The following is a 16,031-nucleotide window of genomic DNA, read 5'->3' on the forward strand; positions in this document are numbered from 1 at the left end:
GTTAAAGTAACAGCTGGTTGCATTAAACACAAGGTTATTGGGTCATGTTTAGTCACTATTTTAATAGTCTTTGGGGTGGTTTCCTGGACAGAGATTAGCTTAAGCCAGGACTAGACCTTAGTTTAATTAGGAAATATAATTAGTTTAAACAAACATGCCTTACTAAAAACATTACTTGTGTGCATTTTGAGGACAAACTAAAGGGACTGATTTATTTTAAGATATGTCAGTGCAAGATGTTTTCAGTTTGGACAGCTCTTATATTTATTTTAGTCTAGGACTAGTCTAATCCCTGTCTGGGGAACCGCCCCTTTATGTCTGATAACAGAACAGATAATATGTGAAAATAGCATTCAGTTGTGTTAAAATAATAAACAAACAATAAATAATAACAATAAAATAAACAATGACTGTCAGATTAGACAGAGAGTAGAAAAACAGAGTATCCAACAGATTAAATAGCTAATAAAAAAGAACACTATATTAATAATAAAAAAATAATCGTTAGATTAGTCGACTAATCGGAAAAATAATCGCTAGATTAGTCGACAGAAGAAATAGTCGTTAGTTGCAGCTCTACATTGCACATTTTACTTTTTAAACAGTGAGTTACTATACATTCATCTTCATTACAGTATCAGATTAGTGGACAGATTGCAGCATATGTATTATTAATCACAAATGGGGCTATTCTGAAATATAAATAAATATTCATGCTTTAAGTGCCGCAAGTCCATGCAATAATTTGCTGGTTTTGTAATTATATTATGTTATACAGTATTGTTTTTGTTCGTACAGTAAAATGCATTAACAATGTTAATGGCATGTATTTTGAAAAGAGTAGTTAAGATAACATTTTAAACCATGGTTAAACTAACATCTGATTCAGCAATATAAAAACTACACCCAATTCGATGTCACTATGCTTATAAGAAGCTATAGAATATACGTTATCTTTACTTTACAACTTAAACTTATTCAGAAAAATAACACTGACTGTGTATGCTCTTAATGTCATAAAACTTAATTTACACCCGTGTCATTAACAGAATGCAGCAGATACACTCAACTTTTTATATAACGTTTTTATAAATCCCTTATCCTTGCCGATTAAAACAAACATTGCAAATAAAATCAGAAGTAACAATTAATTTACATACACAAAAAGAATAATAATCTTGTGTGACTGATAGGCTGTAAACCAGGTGTGTTGGGAATACCAAGATGGCCGCTCGAACTCTGCAGTGGTTTTACTTCTTGCTGTTACGTTAAGTAGGGGTGGGCGTTAAACCGGTAGACATGATTAACCGGTAGAGATTTTGGACTATCGTCTCTAATAGGTTACGCGCCCACGTCATGCTCCTGTGCGCGTGGTCACGAAAACTTAACGTTTGCACACGTATTTAAGCACAGCAGTTTTAAAACAAGTTATTTTAAGCCATTGAAACACAAACAACAGATCTATATGCGTGCGCTCTTTCTCTGTGTGAGGAGCGCGCAAGACGCGCAACCGCTGCTCATTAAGCTTGTGAGCATTTTTCCCGCTTTATTGGCCTTAAATACATATATGCGTTAAAATTCGCGTCTTTGCAAGTATCCTCATAAACACGACCATATAGGGCTTAAGAGAAAGTGAACAGCTAAGAGAGAAAACGCATGTGTAACAGTATATTGGATCCAGTCTTAAAGGGGAAGTTACCTAATTTTGCTCCCGTCTGTCACTCATGTTTATGAAACATTTATTTAGAGAAAATCTCTCACTGCTCTAGACTAAATCACTTTTTTACCTTAAATAAAAAATATATATACATACGTAATTATTTATTATCATTACTTTATCATTGACTGTTTATCTTCAGAGAGAAATATCTCAATATTTTATTTTTGTACTCTTTGCATGTCGATCAAATTGTGTTCTTTATTCTTGGCATGTGGATGTTTTTTTTTACTGTTGAAAGGAAGTTTGGGAACTTGCACAAACAAAACACAGATGAAGACATCACTTAGTTTGACGGTGTACGAGGGTAAGATAATCTTGCATTTAACAATGACACTGGTAGTGATGATTCTCTCTAACCAATCATTTTTGTATCGGTGCGGCTTGCAAGGAACCTTAACAGGGGCGATACTCAAAAATAATTGGGAATTTGGTACTGTACACAGTGGAAAACCCTCTAAAACGTGGGCCGTATTATCTGATGGAAAAGTGCCAATAAAGTACTGAAGAAAGGTAACGTTGGGTATTGCCACAAACAAGTACTGGTAGCAGTTAAAATCTGAACAGTACCCAACCCTAATTAATAAGACAGTGTATTGATTTACAGTGGCTCAAACAAATGATTTGGACACTTAAAGGAGCAGTATGTAGGATTGTGGCCAAAACTGGTATTGCAATCACAAAACTTGTGGCTAAAACTGGTACTGCAATCAGGCAACTGGTGGCCAGTACACAAAATGACAACATAAACATCAGTTGAGGGCTGCAACTCCACTTTTTAAATGACAATATCCTGGCCAAACCACTGTTGTTAGTGATATAAGTATGTGAAATGAAAATGATTTCTTAATGTCTAGTGACATATCAGGGCCATTTTATGATTAATTGATATACATTTTTTACATACTGTTCCTTTAATAGTATGCCATTGCAGTAGATACTAGGGATGCATATCAATTAATCGCGATTAATCTATAGCAGAATAAAAGTTTTTGTTTACATCATATATGTGTGTGTACTGTGTATAATAACTTTGTATAGTTAAATGCACACACATGCATGTATATATTTAAGCAATGTTTACATGTGTATATACATTTGTATATTTATGTATAATTTATATTATATATAAATATAAATACTTAATATATAAATATATTTTTTTCTTAAAATTATACATGCATGTGTGCATATTTATATATACATAATTATTATACACAGTTCACACACATATATGATGTAAACAAAAACTTTTATTCTGCTATAGATTAATCACGATTAATTGATATGCATCCCTAGTAGATACTGAGGTGTCTGAATGCTGTTTATTAGCAGGTGATAATCTTTAAACGGGCATAATGATAGTAAATGAACCATCACTGCTGAATGTTGCCAAGTTACACAACTATCAGATCATCCAACAGCCAATCAGGTCTCAGTTATGACTCCTGACTGCAAGGTGCTTTGTCTTCATCAAAAGAGCTTGATTATTAACTGATAAGAGGAACTCTATTGACTGTTAAACTGTCTGTCTCTCTCTGAATGAGAACATCTCACTGCGTATCACATCCAAACAAAAACATAGCAGTCGATTGATAAGCTGAAGCGTTCTGAACTAATCAGAATCCTGCCCGGTTAAAAGTGCGAATTACACATAAATGGCACATTTTACAATACTTAACGGACAGTTTAATGCTATAGTGATGCATTTACAGCTTTTTGTTTGACAGTAATGAGGATTCAAATGCACTGGATGTTTTAATGCCAACTTAGCCCATTCCTTACGCTATGCAGTGAAGTCTGAGACCAATGAGTGCAAGAATTTGCTCCAGTATTTCATTTATTAGAATGGAACTTATGGTTGAACAATGTGTTCAAAATTCAGCCCACATCGGCAAAAAACCCAACCAGACACGAATAAGAGCATCTTACACGAGTACCGATGAAACATGCTCTCAATGTCCTAAAGCAACAGACTCAAGATCACAGTCTCTCGCTTCACCGCCTCAGGTAACTGTGACAAACTAGGCCATGTTACACAACCCCCACTTTCACAAACATCAACTGATCTGGAAAAGTCTGGATCTTGTGATGATGTTATTATGAATCACAAGACTTTTGTGTAAAAATACGGTTTATATCTGGCTGTGTAGACGTTTAAACTTTAAAGGGACAGTTGTTGAGATTATTTCAAGAATACTGAACAATGTTGCTGTATAAAACATGAATATCAGATGACGTCAACCGCGTACGTCACTCACTTCTCAAACTCATCTGCCGCCATCTTGAGTACCTGATTTGCAAGATTGATACGTCAGTCTATGTGTTTCTGTACTTTGTTTTACATCAAATATTCAATCATCAATCATAAACTTTGCATTATTTGAAAGCTAAAACACTCAAGATGCATGTTCTGAGCTGTTCTGAGCTGAGTGAAAAGGATTCAATGAAATGCAGACAGAATATAAATGTTAGTACTCGCATATCTTGCCATATGGTTCTGATCATTTCTGACATATCCAAAAAACTTCAGCGTACATTGCAACGTAAGGGTCCACTCTTCAAAATGCATCCCACATTTTATCCTCCTTTGTTTACATGCGCGCTTACGATCATGTTTCATGATCATTAGGGCTGTAACGATTAACCGTGCAAATGCGCGTTTTCTCAATGAATGAATTTGAATGAATTACGGTGAAATCCAGGCACATCCGAACACCAAGGGGGCGCTCCCGTGCAGAAACTCCCTTTGTGCTACAGAAGAAGTAGCATTACGAATGCTATTCCAGGAAATGTCTACAGGAATATTTATATCACTGTTCTTCAAATTGTTTCAGGTATTTTCATGATAATAAAGTATATTTTAAATGATTTTGTTTAAGGAGTGTTGCTTTTTTAAATGCACGTTATAAACGACTCAGACTCATAATGATTTTAGATTGATAAGGACTTCCTACTGACCAAATGCCGTAGAACACGCACAAGCTGTGCATGAAACAAAGAATCGCAGCCTTGCGATTCAGAATCGATTTCAGACAGGCATTTTTAATGGGACACACGGTTGAATCGTTACATCCCTAATGATCATTGAAAATGCATCTCTTTCTGCTTCATTAAACTGTTCCGATAAATATTCTGCATTATTTTTCTGTTTTTGTCCAATCAGATAAGGTTTGAGAACTTAAAATGTCCTGGATGCGCACATTGGGTAAACGAGGTGTCATTTTGTGCATCTTTGCTTTTGACTGGATGAAGCCAAAATGAAGCCAGCCATTGCCTATCCAGCAAAGTTTTGATTGATGGGGGTAGTAACCAATCATGAAACGATTACAAGGATTCAACTTACGTCAGTAAAATGTACTTTTGTGCTTAGACATGCAGATACATGCATGCACAGTCCGAATGTTTTGTTTTGGTAGCATAGCGCCGGCTAGCCTCTCACAGAGCCGCTGAGAAACCTCTCAAGAGGTTAGATATAATCTCCATTGTGGATCGTCGACTCCAGATGACTTTTTTGTGTTGAGAGTGTTTTGGAAAAGGTGATAAGGAGCACGATCGAGGTGCAAGTTATTTTTATGTTAGCTGTTTTTGATTATAGACGGTTTCATCGAACGCACTGGCGCTGACGCGATACACGTCTGGATCCGAACTTTACTCCCGGTTTCATTTTTTTAATGGTCTGACTAGTTGCTAAACTGATCTCTTGAACAAATGCCTCGTCAAAAATAACAAATGTTTTGTTTTCCTAAGTAATCTATGTGTTGTTTTTTTGCTTGTTATATAAATAAACTACGTTTATAGAACTTTGGCAACTGGAATGACGTTTAAGGTCACATGACTGATAATCAGATATAGAAGTTGATATGAACAAAAACTGTCCAAACAAGTAAATGGCGGCATATTGTTTACACATGCAAGACGACTCAATCTGTAAATGGCTTTCCTGCAATCATCTCTGTATACTTAAAATAATATAGACTATTATAACATCCAAGTAAACAATAAGCTTAAGGATGGCTTATATTTTGTTTATAAAGAATAAAATGTTACATAAGGACGGTAGAGAAATGACTGTAAATTAAAGGACAGGATAATGTTCAAAATTGCTGCTCAATGTTTAATAGCACTAACATCCAAGGTCACAGCTAAACCAAAAACACAACCTCAAAGAGTGGACATTAGCAACTACAGATGTGGCCTTTAAAAATGCGCGTCTCTGAGACCAGAATGCCGCGAGCACTTCCGAAATTCTGCGAGATCCCGCAGAAGGGGGGTTCGGTGGGGGACGCAGGAAATACAAAAACCTGTAGATGGCAGTCGTGTTTCATGTAGGCCATACTGACGACAATTTGTGTGCTTGACTTCATGCTGAGTGTATACTGTATGATATTGAAGTAACATGACACGGAATTTCTGTGTTTAGGCGATAGACTTTGATGTCATACAAATGCACGCTTTTTTGGCAAACATTTCGTTGGCGAAGTTGTCTTTGCCTGTTACATAAACAGTCACATATGCTTCATAAAAATCCGACCCAAACGCGCATCATTTGTATTATTTTTTTCCGTGTACTTACAGTACAAGAGACGTGATGTATGATAACTGAGTCTTATAACAAAATAACTCGCGAAGACCTTTGAAGAGACCGAGCGCATTTACGCAATATCATTAACTAGTTTATCTAATTTTACATTTAGTTCATTTTTGCATCTGAACGTTTTACTAGCTTAACATGGTTGTGTTGCGCTTTTCTGCATTACCGAACAGTAGGAATATAAGTAGAAATATAAGAAAATATAAGGAAAACGTGTTGTGTGTATTTCCTAATTATAAGCTTTTGGGAAATTGCACCAAAACTAAACGTGCATAAAAACATAAACAAGTCATTTAAATAAGCGAAAAATCTTTTTTTATGAGCTCAAAATTTTGAATATAATGTGCTATTGCAAAAAATTGCCCATCTCTAATGAGAATATTCATCTTTAAAGTTGAAGAAACAAAAAAGTAATGTACTGATAAGCATTCGTCATATATATATATATATATATATATATATATATATATATATATATATATATATATATATATATATATATATATATATATTAGGGATGTGCCCGAAGCCGAATGCGTTATTCGGAAGGGCACGGATAATGGCTTTAAAACGAATAACGAATTATCCGAATAGCAGAAAAAATATTCGGCCAGACATAATCAAGTGTTTACAGCTAAATTATAAAGCCCTTAAAGCACGCATAATATGTGTGTTAAGTGAATGAGTGTAATCTATAAAATTACATGAATGAATTACATTTTCTGCGCGTCCCTTATTTAGAAACTCGAGATGTTTTGGAATTAGTTTTAAAACGCTCCTAATATCAAGCTTCTTTTAATCCAACTGTAAAAAATTACCATTTTAGTTTTTTTGTTTTACTTAATTACACAAGACCAGAAAACCTTGATAAAATGCTGCACTCTGATAATAAAATATTCGTTAATAACTCCGTGTCTCCGTGACTTCGGTAACAGATGATCTTTTAATTACTTCAAGTTAAAGCCAGCTTCATTGTCAATCTAGGTGAATATAAAATAAACAAGTAAATAGATAAAAATATGAAAATGTAACATTTTAAAAGCAAAATGTATACTGAAGATTATTATGACATGAATTGCAATTAACATAAAAAAAGTTAGTAAATAACAGCTGAAACATTTGAATTACATCTTTCTAATTACCTTGTTTAAAATAATTTTGCTTGTTTTGAACTAAGTCAAAACTGACTTTTAAATAATAGAGCATATTATTTGAAATTATAAACGAATATCTGTTTATTTATTAATTTAGATGAAGATTAATGAGAAAGTTTTTTTAAACAATTCGTTCTGTTCGCGCAAACGCTGTAGGCTATGGACATATTTAATAATGAGCTTAACAAGTTTTTTGTAATGCTTAATATGCTTTCGTAAATTCTTGCCAAAACAGATTTTTTTACTATTCTGTCAGTGCAGGTACTTGCGTGTCTGTGCGTTGCGTTTCGGATCTGTCAGTCAGCCCGAGTCTTGTTGATCTTAATAACTTTTTAACATAAATCAGTCCCGAACTTTATCTCTCTTATTATTAATGAGAATCAAGTTATTTGTCTTTTTTATTTTTAATAAATATTTACAGTTATTTAAGTTATAATTATAATAAAAGCAAAAATTCATTTAAAATTGTAAAACATATTTAATGCTAACTTTACTTACAAATTCAGAAAATATTTTTACAGTGTATAAATAAAAATGTGTCTACAGTCTATTTAAAAATGTGCTCGGACACTTTCGGACGGAGAAGAGCTCCAGATGAGCTCCAGAGAATCACTGGCGCTTAAGCTCTCATATGCCGCCCAGCGCAGCCTCGCCTTGGCAAGCCCATCAGAAATTGACTGCTGGCTCTGATATCTCTGTGGCGTTTAAACATGCGATGTAATTCACTTTAATTTCTTATACTTAATAATAAAAGGTTTACCGGTATGTTTTAAATCATATTTTAGGATTGCACTTAAATGATATCGCTGTTGAATGATATTTCATATCTTTCACATTTGTTATAACTGGGCTGCGTGCTGCCTGCGAATTTGAACTTCAGAGCTGAAGGTGCGAGTGGAGAAATAGTCCCAATATCATAACAATCTTAAAACTTCTAAATATACTTGTGTGTGTACCCGTGTGTGTACCCGTGTGCGTGCGCGCGCGCTCGCGTGAGTGCATGTATGTATGTATGTGCGTGCGTCTGTGTATTTTGAATTTAAAATGTTTTAACTCGGAAGGATCTGGATCACAGGTCATTTCATCTCAGACCAATCTGAACATATAACAGCCGGAATCACTTACATTTTCACACAAGGAAGGACACAATCAGCCGTTTTCTCAAGTTCACGTCAGGTAAGTGTTTGTAATTAAATCTTCATTTTAGAATATATTAATTGGCAAAGACGCAAATACTCGATGTTTTTGTAATGATATTTTTGTAAAGATATATTTAGAAGTGTGTTATGTTATGTGTCCGAAGTAAAGTGGAGCTATTTTAGTTAAGATAAAAAGCCTGGATATATATAGGGTTGGTTTACCGGACAGAGTTAACAACTCGGTCTTTATTATAATTGGGACATTTTTACAAACAAACCTTATAAAATACAATACTGGCGTGCATTTTGAGACAAAACAATAGCACTCATATGTTAAGAGATGTCAGTAAGTTATTTTAGTCAGTGAAAGCCCTGTCCGAGAAAACCGCCCAATAGTGTTTAATTATGTGTGATGTCTGAGGGAAATTTGGCCTAACGTTAACGTTATTTAGAGAATAAAGTCTTTCACCGTCAAGCTTTATTATATTAAACATGTTATTTATGTATGTGTTTGTGTTTATATTCCTCTGTTTATCAAACCAGAGCGGAGATGATGTGAGGGGCAGACCAGAGGAATAAATAGCGAGACAGTCTCCGCTTGGACTGGCTGAAGAAAGTCTCCTAAATGGCCCTGGAGATGTTCTGACTGACTTTGGAGGCTTTTTGGACTGTTTTATGCCCTCTATTTAAAGAAGACTGTATGTTCAGTCTGTATGATAAGTGAATAAGTGAATAAAAAGCTTTTGTTTTTATGTGACTGAAGTTAATTATTTTGTTAACAACACCAGCATAAATTATTTGATAAATAATTTTAAAAATGTTATTAAAAAATCCCAAATAATAAATACTAATTGAAGTAACACATAAAACATTGAGTAAATACTTAAATTTTAATTGACAGAGTCTTTGCTGTAAGTTTTTAAAGATTCAACTGATTAAAACATTTTAGTTGAATGAACTGTAAAGCTAATTGAGCCAACATACTTTTTTATATTTGAGTCAAAATTGGGCCAACTAAAAAACATCAATCCAGGAAACACTTTGGAGTCAGAAATTGAGTGAACGTAAAATTTCTGTGGAACTAGTTACTAAAAAATAATTCATTGAGCCAACAATTTATTTTTTACAGTGTAAGCTTGTTTTTCAGTATGGACCAAAACGCCAAATGCATAAAATAAAAATGTAGTAATATTGTAATGTCTTGGCATGATATGTTTTCTAAAATGTTTAAAAATGAACAAATCAGTTGTGCGAAACTACACAGATATATTTTCATAACTCATAAATCATAACTCTTTAATTTGTCCTTCCCCTTAACATAGCCAAATAGAAATTATGGTTGCTACCTGTATTTGTGGTCACACGGCTACAAATCTGTATGGTTGCCTAAGGCTTATTTTGCTCCACTCTCCTGTACTTTGTATTAAGAAACGGCTATTGTTTACAGAAGCCGGAGCGCGAGCTACAAACTACAGAGCGAGTGCGCGGGTGCACAATGGTGAAAGAGCAACACACGATGTAAATAACTAAACCAGTGCTCGCAGTACAGACACTTTATATTTTAGCGTACTGCGTACCTTCACTTCCTTTTGCGTCCCACCACTTCTCATGTTGCTGGTACTCTGCTGTAAAGAGTCAAAGGGCGTTTCTTTGTAGCGCTGCGCAGACAGGGCGGCACCGAAGACATCAAAGTACCGCGAGAGCAACTCGAAATGTTACAAAATGGTCCGACTTTACCTTTGCTCTCGCGGTACTCCGATGTAAAACGCCGACCAGTCAGCGCCCCACCATTTAAAGTCGAACACACAAAGCGTCAAGGTCTGGGCCCGGTTTCCCAAAAGCACTTATGAATGAACGATTACTCCAGAGCACTCGTAGATCTACGATGATTTTCAAGTGCAACTTAAGTTACGAAGCTTTTGAGAAACAGCCCGTAATTCTAAGATGATTCGTACGATCGATTTTACGATCTACTTAGCCTTACGATGCTTTTGGGAAACCCGGCCATGGTCATGACTTGCACATTGTGTGTTGCTTTAGTGTAATATAAAGTGCTCATTTGGTTTGGTGTATTTTGAGTGTGGCAGTCATTCTATTAGCCCCAATCAATCACAAATCATCGCTTCTCCTATTTCTTAGTAGGTGAACTGAATCTAATCTGCTGTCATCTGCAGTTATATTTACAGAGACCAGTATTCATTAGATTTTAAGAACTTTTTTTGCCACTTTTAAAACTGTAAAACTAAATAAAAAATATCATATGATATGCCGAATGAGCATATAAACATATGTTTTCTTGTTCGCTCCACGGGTTTAAACGCCGTTTTTTTCCTAAAGAATAATGTTAAAACTTTATTGGTGGTGGTTGAGAATAATTTATATGGCAAAATAATTTTAGCGCAATATAAATGTATTATATTGTTATTCTTAATATAAGAGAATACTCATATATTTTTACAACACTTTTAACTTTAAAACATACATATAAAGATGCTTAGTACAATAGCTTTGCTTCTGACAACAAGTTTCTGTAATAAATCAGTAAATCAATCATAAAATGTTTTGACAGTGCCGAATAAAATTCTTGTCAATTCAAACAAAGCTGAAAGGTGTATAAAACCGCTTGAATTAACTATATCTGAACTGTGCTCTTTTGCATACCTCTACTTTTCTCATGTCTTTCGTTATACCACATTTATCTCTTTAAAATATTGCTACTTTTAGAAATAATTTGTTTGCATTTTTTTGTATACTGCACACTTTATACACTTTATATTTTACCAAACCCTGTTGCTGAAGGAGACGGACCGTAGCTCCGGCAAGGTGTGTTGTGGACCCGAGGAGGCGGAGCTGTGCTCCGGCCCAATTTAACCTATCTTTCTGGTACTTCCACTAACTGAGGTATCCGTACTCCTTTGCTGTCTGCCTGGTATGATTTTATTGGTCATCTAGGAATAACCTTCACCTTATTTTACCTAATGGGGCGCAGCGCAAACCCGTTGGCCCGCGACATCACACCACCGCGAGATCTATCCAAAAGCACACTGTAGGCCTACTGTCTCGCGGTGCCAAGACGCCACATGCCGTCCGATCGGTCCGCGCGGCGCCGCAAGATCGTCAAACGAGCGCTGAGCATTGAGTCAAATAAGACAAGCTTCAGAAAATTACCGAGGTCCGGACGGCCATGCCCTTTGTTTTGCCTCAAAATGCAGACAAATAATGTTTTTAGTGAGGCATGTTTGTTAAAACTAATTTTATATTCTATTTAAACTAAGGCTTAGTCCTGGCTTACGCTTATAAAAAACCCTCCTACAGCTCCTGAGGGGTTGCTCTCACTATTCACATGTAAATAAAATGGTTAGAAACCGGTTTTTCTGGTTCTCATTGCAGGACTGTGCGGGGGGAGGGCATTCCGTTTTCATGTGGAGACACTTAACAAACACATTTGAAATACACCAAGTTCCAGATTACAACAAACACCAAAACACATCACGTTTGGGAGCAGTGCATGTAGGCCCTACTTATTTGAGTATAATGGTAGAGTATTGTGTTGGACACTATTACAAATTGTCCTTTTATCCACACAAATAAAACACTGATGTGCATGTCTATAGATCTTAGAGTCATTGCTATCATTTTCACTTTTGTGTTGGGTTAATTCCCTGACCGGACCTCGGTCATTTTCTTGCGCTCGTCTTATAATTTGGCTCAACGCTCAGCGCTCGTGTGGCTTCTTCCTGCGCCGCGCGGACCGATCGGCATGTGACGTCTTAGCAGAGGTGGGACAAAGTCATTGTTATGCAAGTCACAAGTTTGCTCTAAGCAGAGACCTCTTGGTGATGTCAAAGTACCGCGAGAGCGATTCAAAGCGGATTTCTCCACGTGATAACTGGAATCGCTCTCGCGGTACTTTGCTGTCACTCGCCTGTGGGTTTTTGTAGCGCCACACCAGTCTGCTCCCCAGTCACTTTCCACCGCTATAGTAATTTCATATGCCGATCAGATCGCGCAGTTCGGCAGAAAGTCAGACACACCAAATATAGCCTAATATGTATATGCATTTCAACCCGCTAAAGTAGCAAGTGTAGCATGCTAATGGAGCGGCGCGGCCGTGTGAATTTTTTGTGAAATGGGTCAGTTGCTGCTGATTCTTGCCATAGCTCCGTTGCCCAAATGCGCACGCATACGGTGCCATGTCATCATTGTGTACAAACAGTTCAAGGGTCTATTAAGTTTTAAGATAAAGTCAAAATGAAACCGAGATGACCAATAAAATCAAACCAGTCAGACAGAGGTGCAACACAGAGGTCAGATGCGCAGTTAGTGGTAGTGCAAGAAAGATGTAGCCTAAGTAATCAAACGCTGACTATTATATACAGCAGTTTAATGACGAGAAATGTGAAACCGCAGTGACTGTCAAGGTGACAGGACAAGAAACATTACTGCAGCTGAGCACATATGGGTGTCCAGATTTAATGCGCTGCTTTCACTCCCTCCAGTAATTCACTTTCCGTTATTCAGCGTGTTTATTAACAAAATTCAACGCCACCCTTTAATTCTTGAAGATATGTTTTTTTACTGTATAATGATTAGATTCACTGTGTTGTACTGGACTGCTGCTAAGCTTGAACTTGAAAACGATGCATCACGTGCGCGGTACAACGCTTCATCCACCCGTAGTGCGCGTGCACAGAGTTTAAATGTTCATATTTTGGCTTGAACATTTTATTGCATTTAGTCCTAAGGCCTACCTGTTAAAGTCATTAAAGTTAATTAAATAACAAAAGAAGAGAAAGTGTGCAGCAGTGTGCCCAGGATGGTAAAATAATGTATTCCTAATGACCAACAAAAGTTTTCTGCATACTAATATGGTTTGAAATCTATAGGTATTTGATTCTTTGGTTTTCTGATTTATTAAAATTCATATATGTAGAGCAGGGAAATAAGAAGTTTTTTTCCTGGGGTGCATGCCCTAGAAAATACTTATATGGACCTCGGTATTTATAAAATCATGCAACGCGGCGTGTTTGTCTTTATACACATGTTATGAAATTTATTATTTTAAACACACATTACACAAAGTATATATTGTAAGTGTAAATATTCATAAACTCAACACTTCCGAGGCGTTTTTCTAAAAAATAATGTTTAAACTTTATTGGTGGTGGTTGAGAATAATTTCTCTTTCCATATGTAACGCATTTTAGCGCAATATAAATGTATCATGTTTTTATTCTTAATATATAAGAATACTAATATATTTTTTACAACATTTATAACATATATATATAGAGATGCTTAGTACAATAGCTTTGCTTCATAGAAGTTGCTGTAATAAATCATTAAATCAATCACAAAACGTGTTGACAGTGGCAAATAAAATGCTTGTTAATTTAAACAAGGCAGAAAGGTGTATAAAACCGCTTTAATTAACAATATCTGAACTGTGCTCTTTTGCACACTTCTAATTTTCTCATGTCACAATTTATAATTATTCATTAGATTTAATATAAATACGTTTTGAAAAGTGTTGAATGCGAACGTGTAAGATATCTGAAAGGCGACGCAGCGTGTTTGTCTCTACAGCCACATGTTATAAAATTGATCATTTTACACACACATTTCACAAAGTACATATTGTAAGTGTAAATATTAATAAACTCAATATTTCGGAGGTGTTTTTCGTCCCCAAAAGGCACAGTTTCTCTGTCGATATTTTATTAGATGTAGCCTACGTCTTAATAATAACATAAAAATATCTGTTCTGAGAAGAATTCCTCTTTCCATATGTAAAGCATTTTAGCGGAGTATAAATGTATCATATTGTTATTCTTAAAATATAAGAATACTACTATATTTTTTACAACGTTTTAAACTTTAAAACATGTCTTTTTTATACCACATTAATCTCTTAAAAATATTGATACTTTTTGAAAAACTGACAATTATAAATATTATGAACAAACAATGAAACGGTGTCAAAATTCGACAACACAAATAATTAAGATATTCATTGTAAATAGAGTCGCGTTTATTAGGCTCACACTAAATTATCTGTTGCACTTACTATAAATGCGCATTGCACGTACAGTCATCTTAATATTTGTATGCGCTGTTATGCTGGCAAGAAGGCGTTGACATATCACTTTGCTGTTTTCAATGTAAAATATTCAGCAATGCCCTTATTAACTTCTGGAAACAACGGCAATGACAATGTTTTTATGCGCCACCTGGTGGATATTCTTTGAAGCGAAACACATTAAGGGAAAGGGAAAAGCAGCCCCCCCCCGAAAGCACTTGCAGAATGCTGCGGGACTCTGCGAGACGAATTGGCGAATGCCGCGGGAGAAAACGCGCGTTTTTAAAGGCCACATCTGTAACTTTAGTTTGCCTAAAAATGACATGACAATTATCAAAATGTTTCAACAACGCAACAAAGCGACACGCGTTTATATTGAAGATTGTATCCTGCTACGCACTATAAACGACAAGCTAAATGACAAATTCAGATTAAATTCGGAGGAAGTGTGGTGCACAAGACCATGATGGGAATGAGAATTCATATTTCAGACTAGAAATCACATTCATGAGCTAAAGTTAATCTCATTGGTTTATTACATACTGTAGTCTGAGGAAAAGCAGACATACACACACACACACACACTCACCCTCTCCTCCAGGTCCGTCTCTTCACCGGGTACGTCTTTGCCATCGGGCGTATCTATGCTGACGGGCGGAGCTTTCTTTAGTGCTGGCTCACGGTTCAGGGTCGTGTAGCCCACGTGCTCGTAGATGGGGTTGATGGTCATCTTCGATATGTATTCGGCCGCTTTGGTCTCGATGTACAGCGTGATCAGACCGTCTGTAACCAGGTCGTGGATGGACTCGAAACGTTTCTCCCCGACGAAATGCTTCCCATCGTAAAAGAGACGAAAGTTTCGGGTCTGATTCCCAAAGCTGAGAGACAGAAAAAGAAGCAAAACTGCTTCAGACGCAAGCTCAATAACAGACAGCTGTAAGAAGATCCAGGGAGAAAAGAAGAACACACACATACACACAACATCTTGAGATGTGTCACTTTAATGTGCTTGAGCTTTTAGTACTAGAGAAAGAGAGAGTAAAAGATGAAGAGCTCAAATCCTGATCAATACAATGACCGGATACACTTCCTCTAATACGCACACACACAGAGAGAGACTTTATTCTGCACTCCTGATCAATATGGATGCTCTCTTTATGGGTTCAGGTTACAAAGCATCTTTGTGTTAGTGTATATATTATCTTGATATCCCTTATGACTCTCCCTGAATGTAAATTAATATCATGATTTTTTTGATTATGAAACAATTCAATATTTGCATCAAACTGTATGTGTTATAACTTGAGCAGACGTGGTAATGTTGTGAGTAAACTACATGTCAACTGAG

General features: G+C 36.0%; 1 protein-coding gene across 1 annotated transcript in view; it reads right to left on the reverse strand.

The window, feature by feature from the left end:
- The window catches only part of chn1 (chimerin 1), a 56,395-nt gene that overhangs the window by 27,211 nt on the left and 13,153 nt on the right, over nt 1-16,031 (reverse strand). Inside the window, exon 6 of the mRNA XM_055215397.2 lies at nt 15,273-15,561. Coding sequence (XP_055071372.2) covers nt 15,273-15,561 — 289 coding nt within the window. The remainder of the gene's footprint in view (nt 1-15,272; nt 15,562-16,031) is intronic.

This window comes from Misgurnus anguillicaudatus, chromosome 17 (assembly GCF_027580225.2).
Source record: "Misgurnus anguillicaudatus chromosome 17, ASM2758022v2, whole genome shotgun sequence".
In the NCBI taxonomy this organism is placed as follows: Eukaryota; Metazoa; Chordata; class Actinopteri; order Cypriniformes; family Cobitidae; genus Misgurnus; species Misgurnus anguillicaudatus.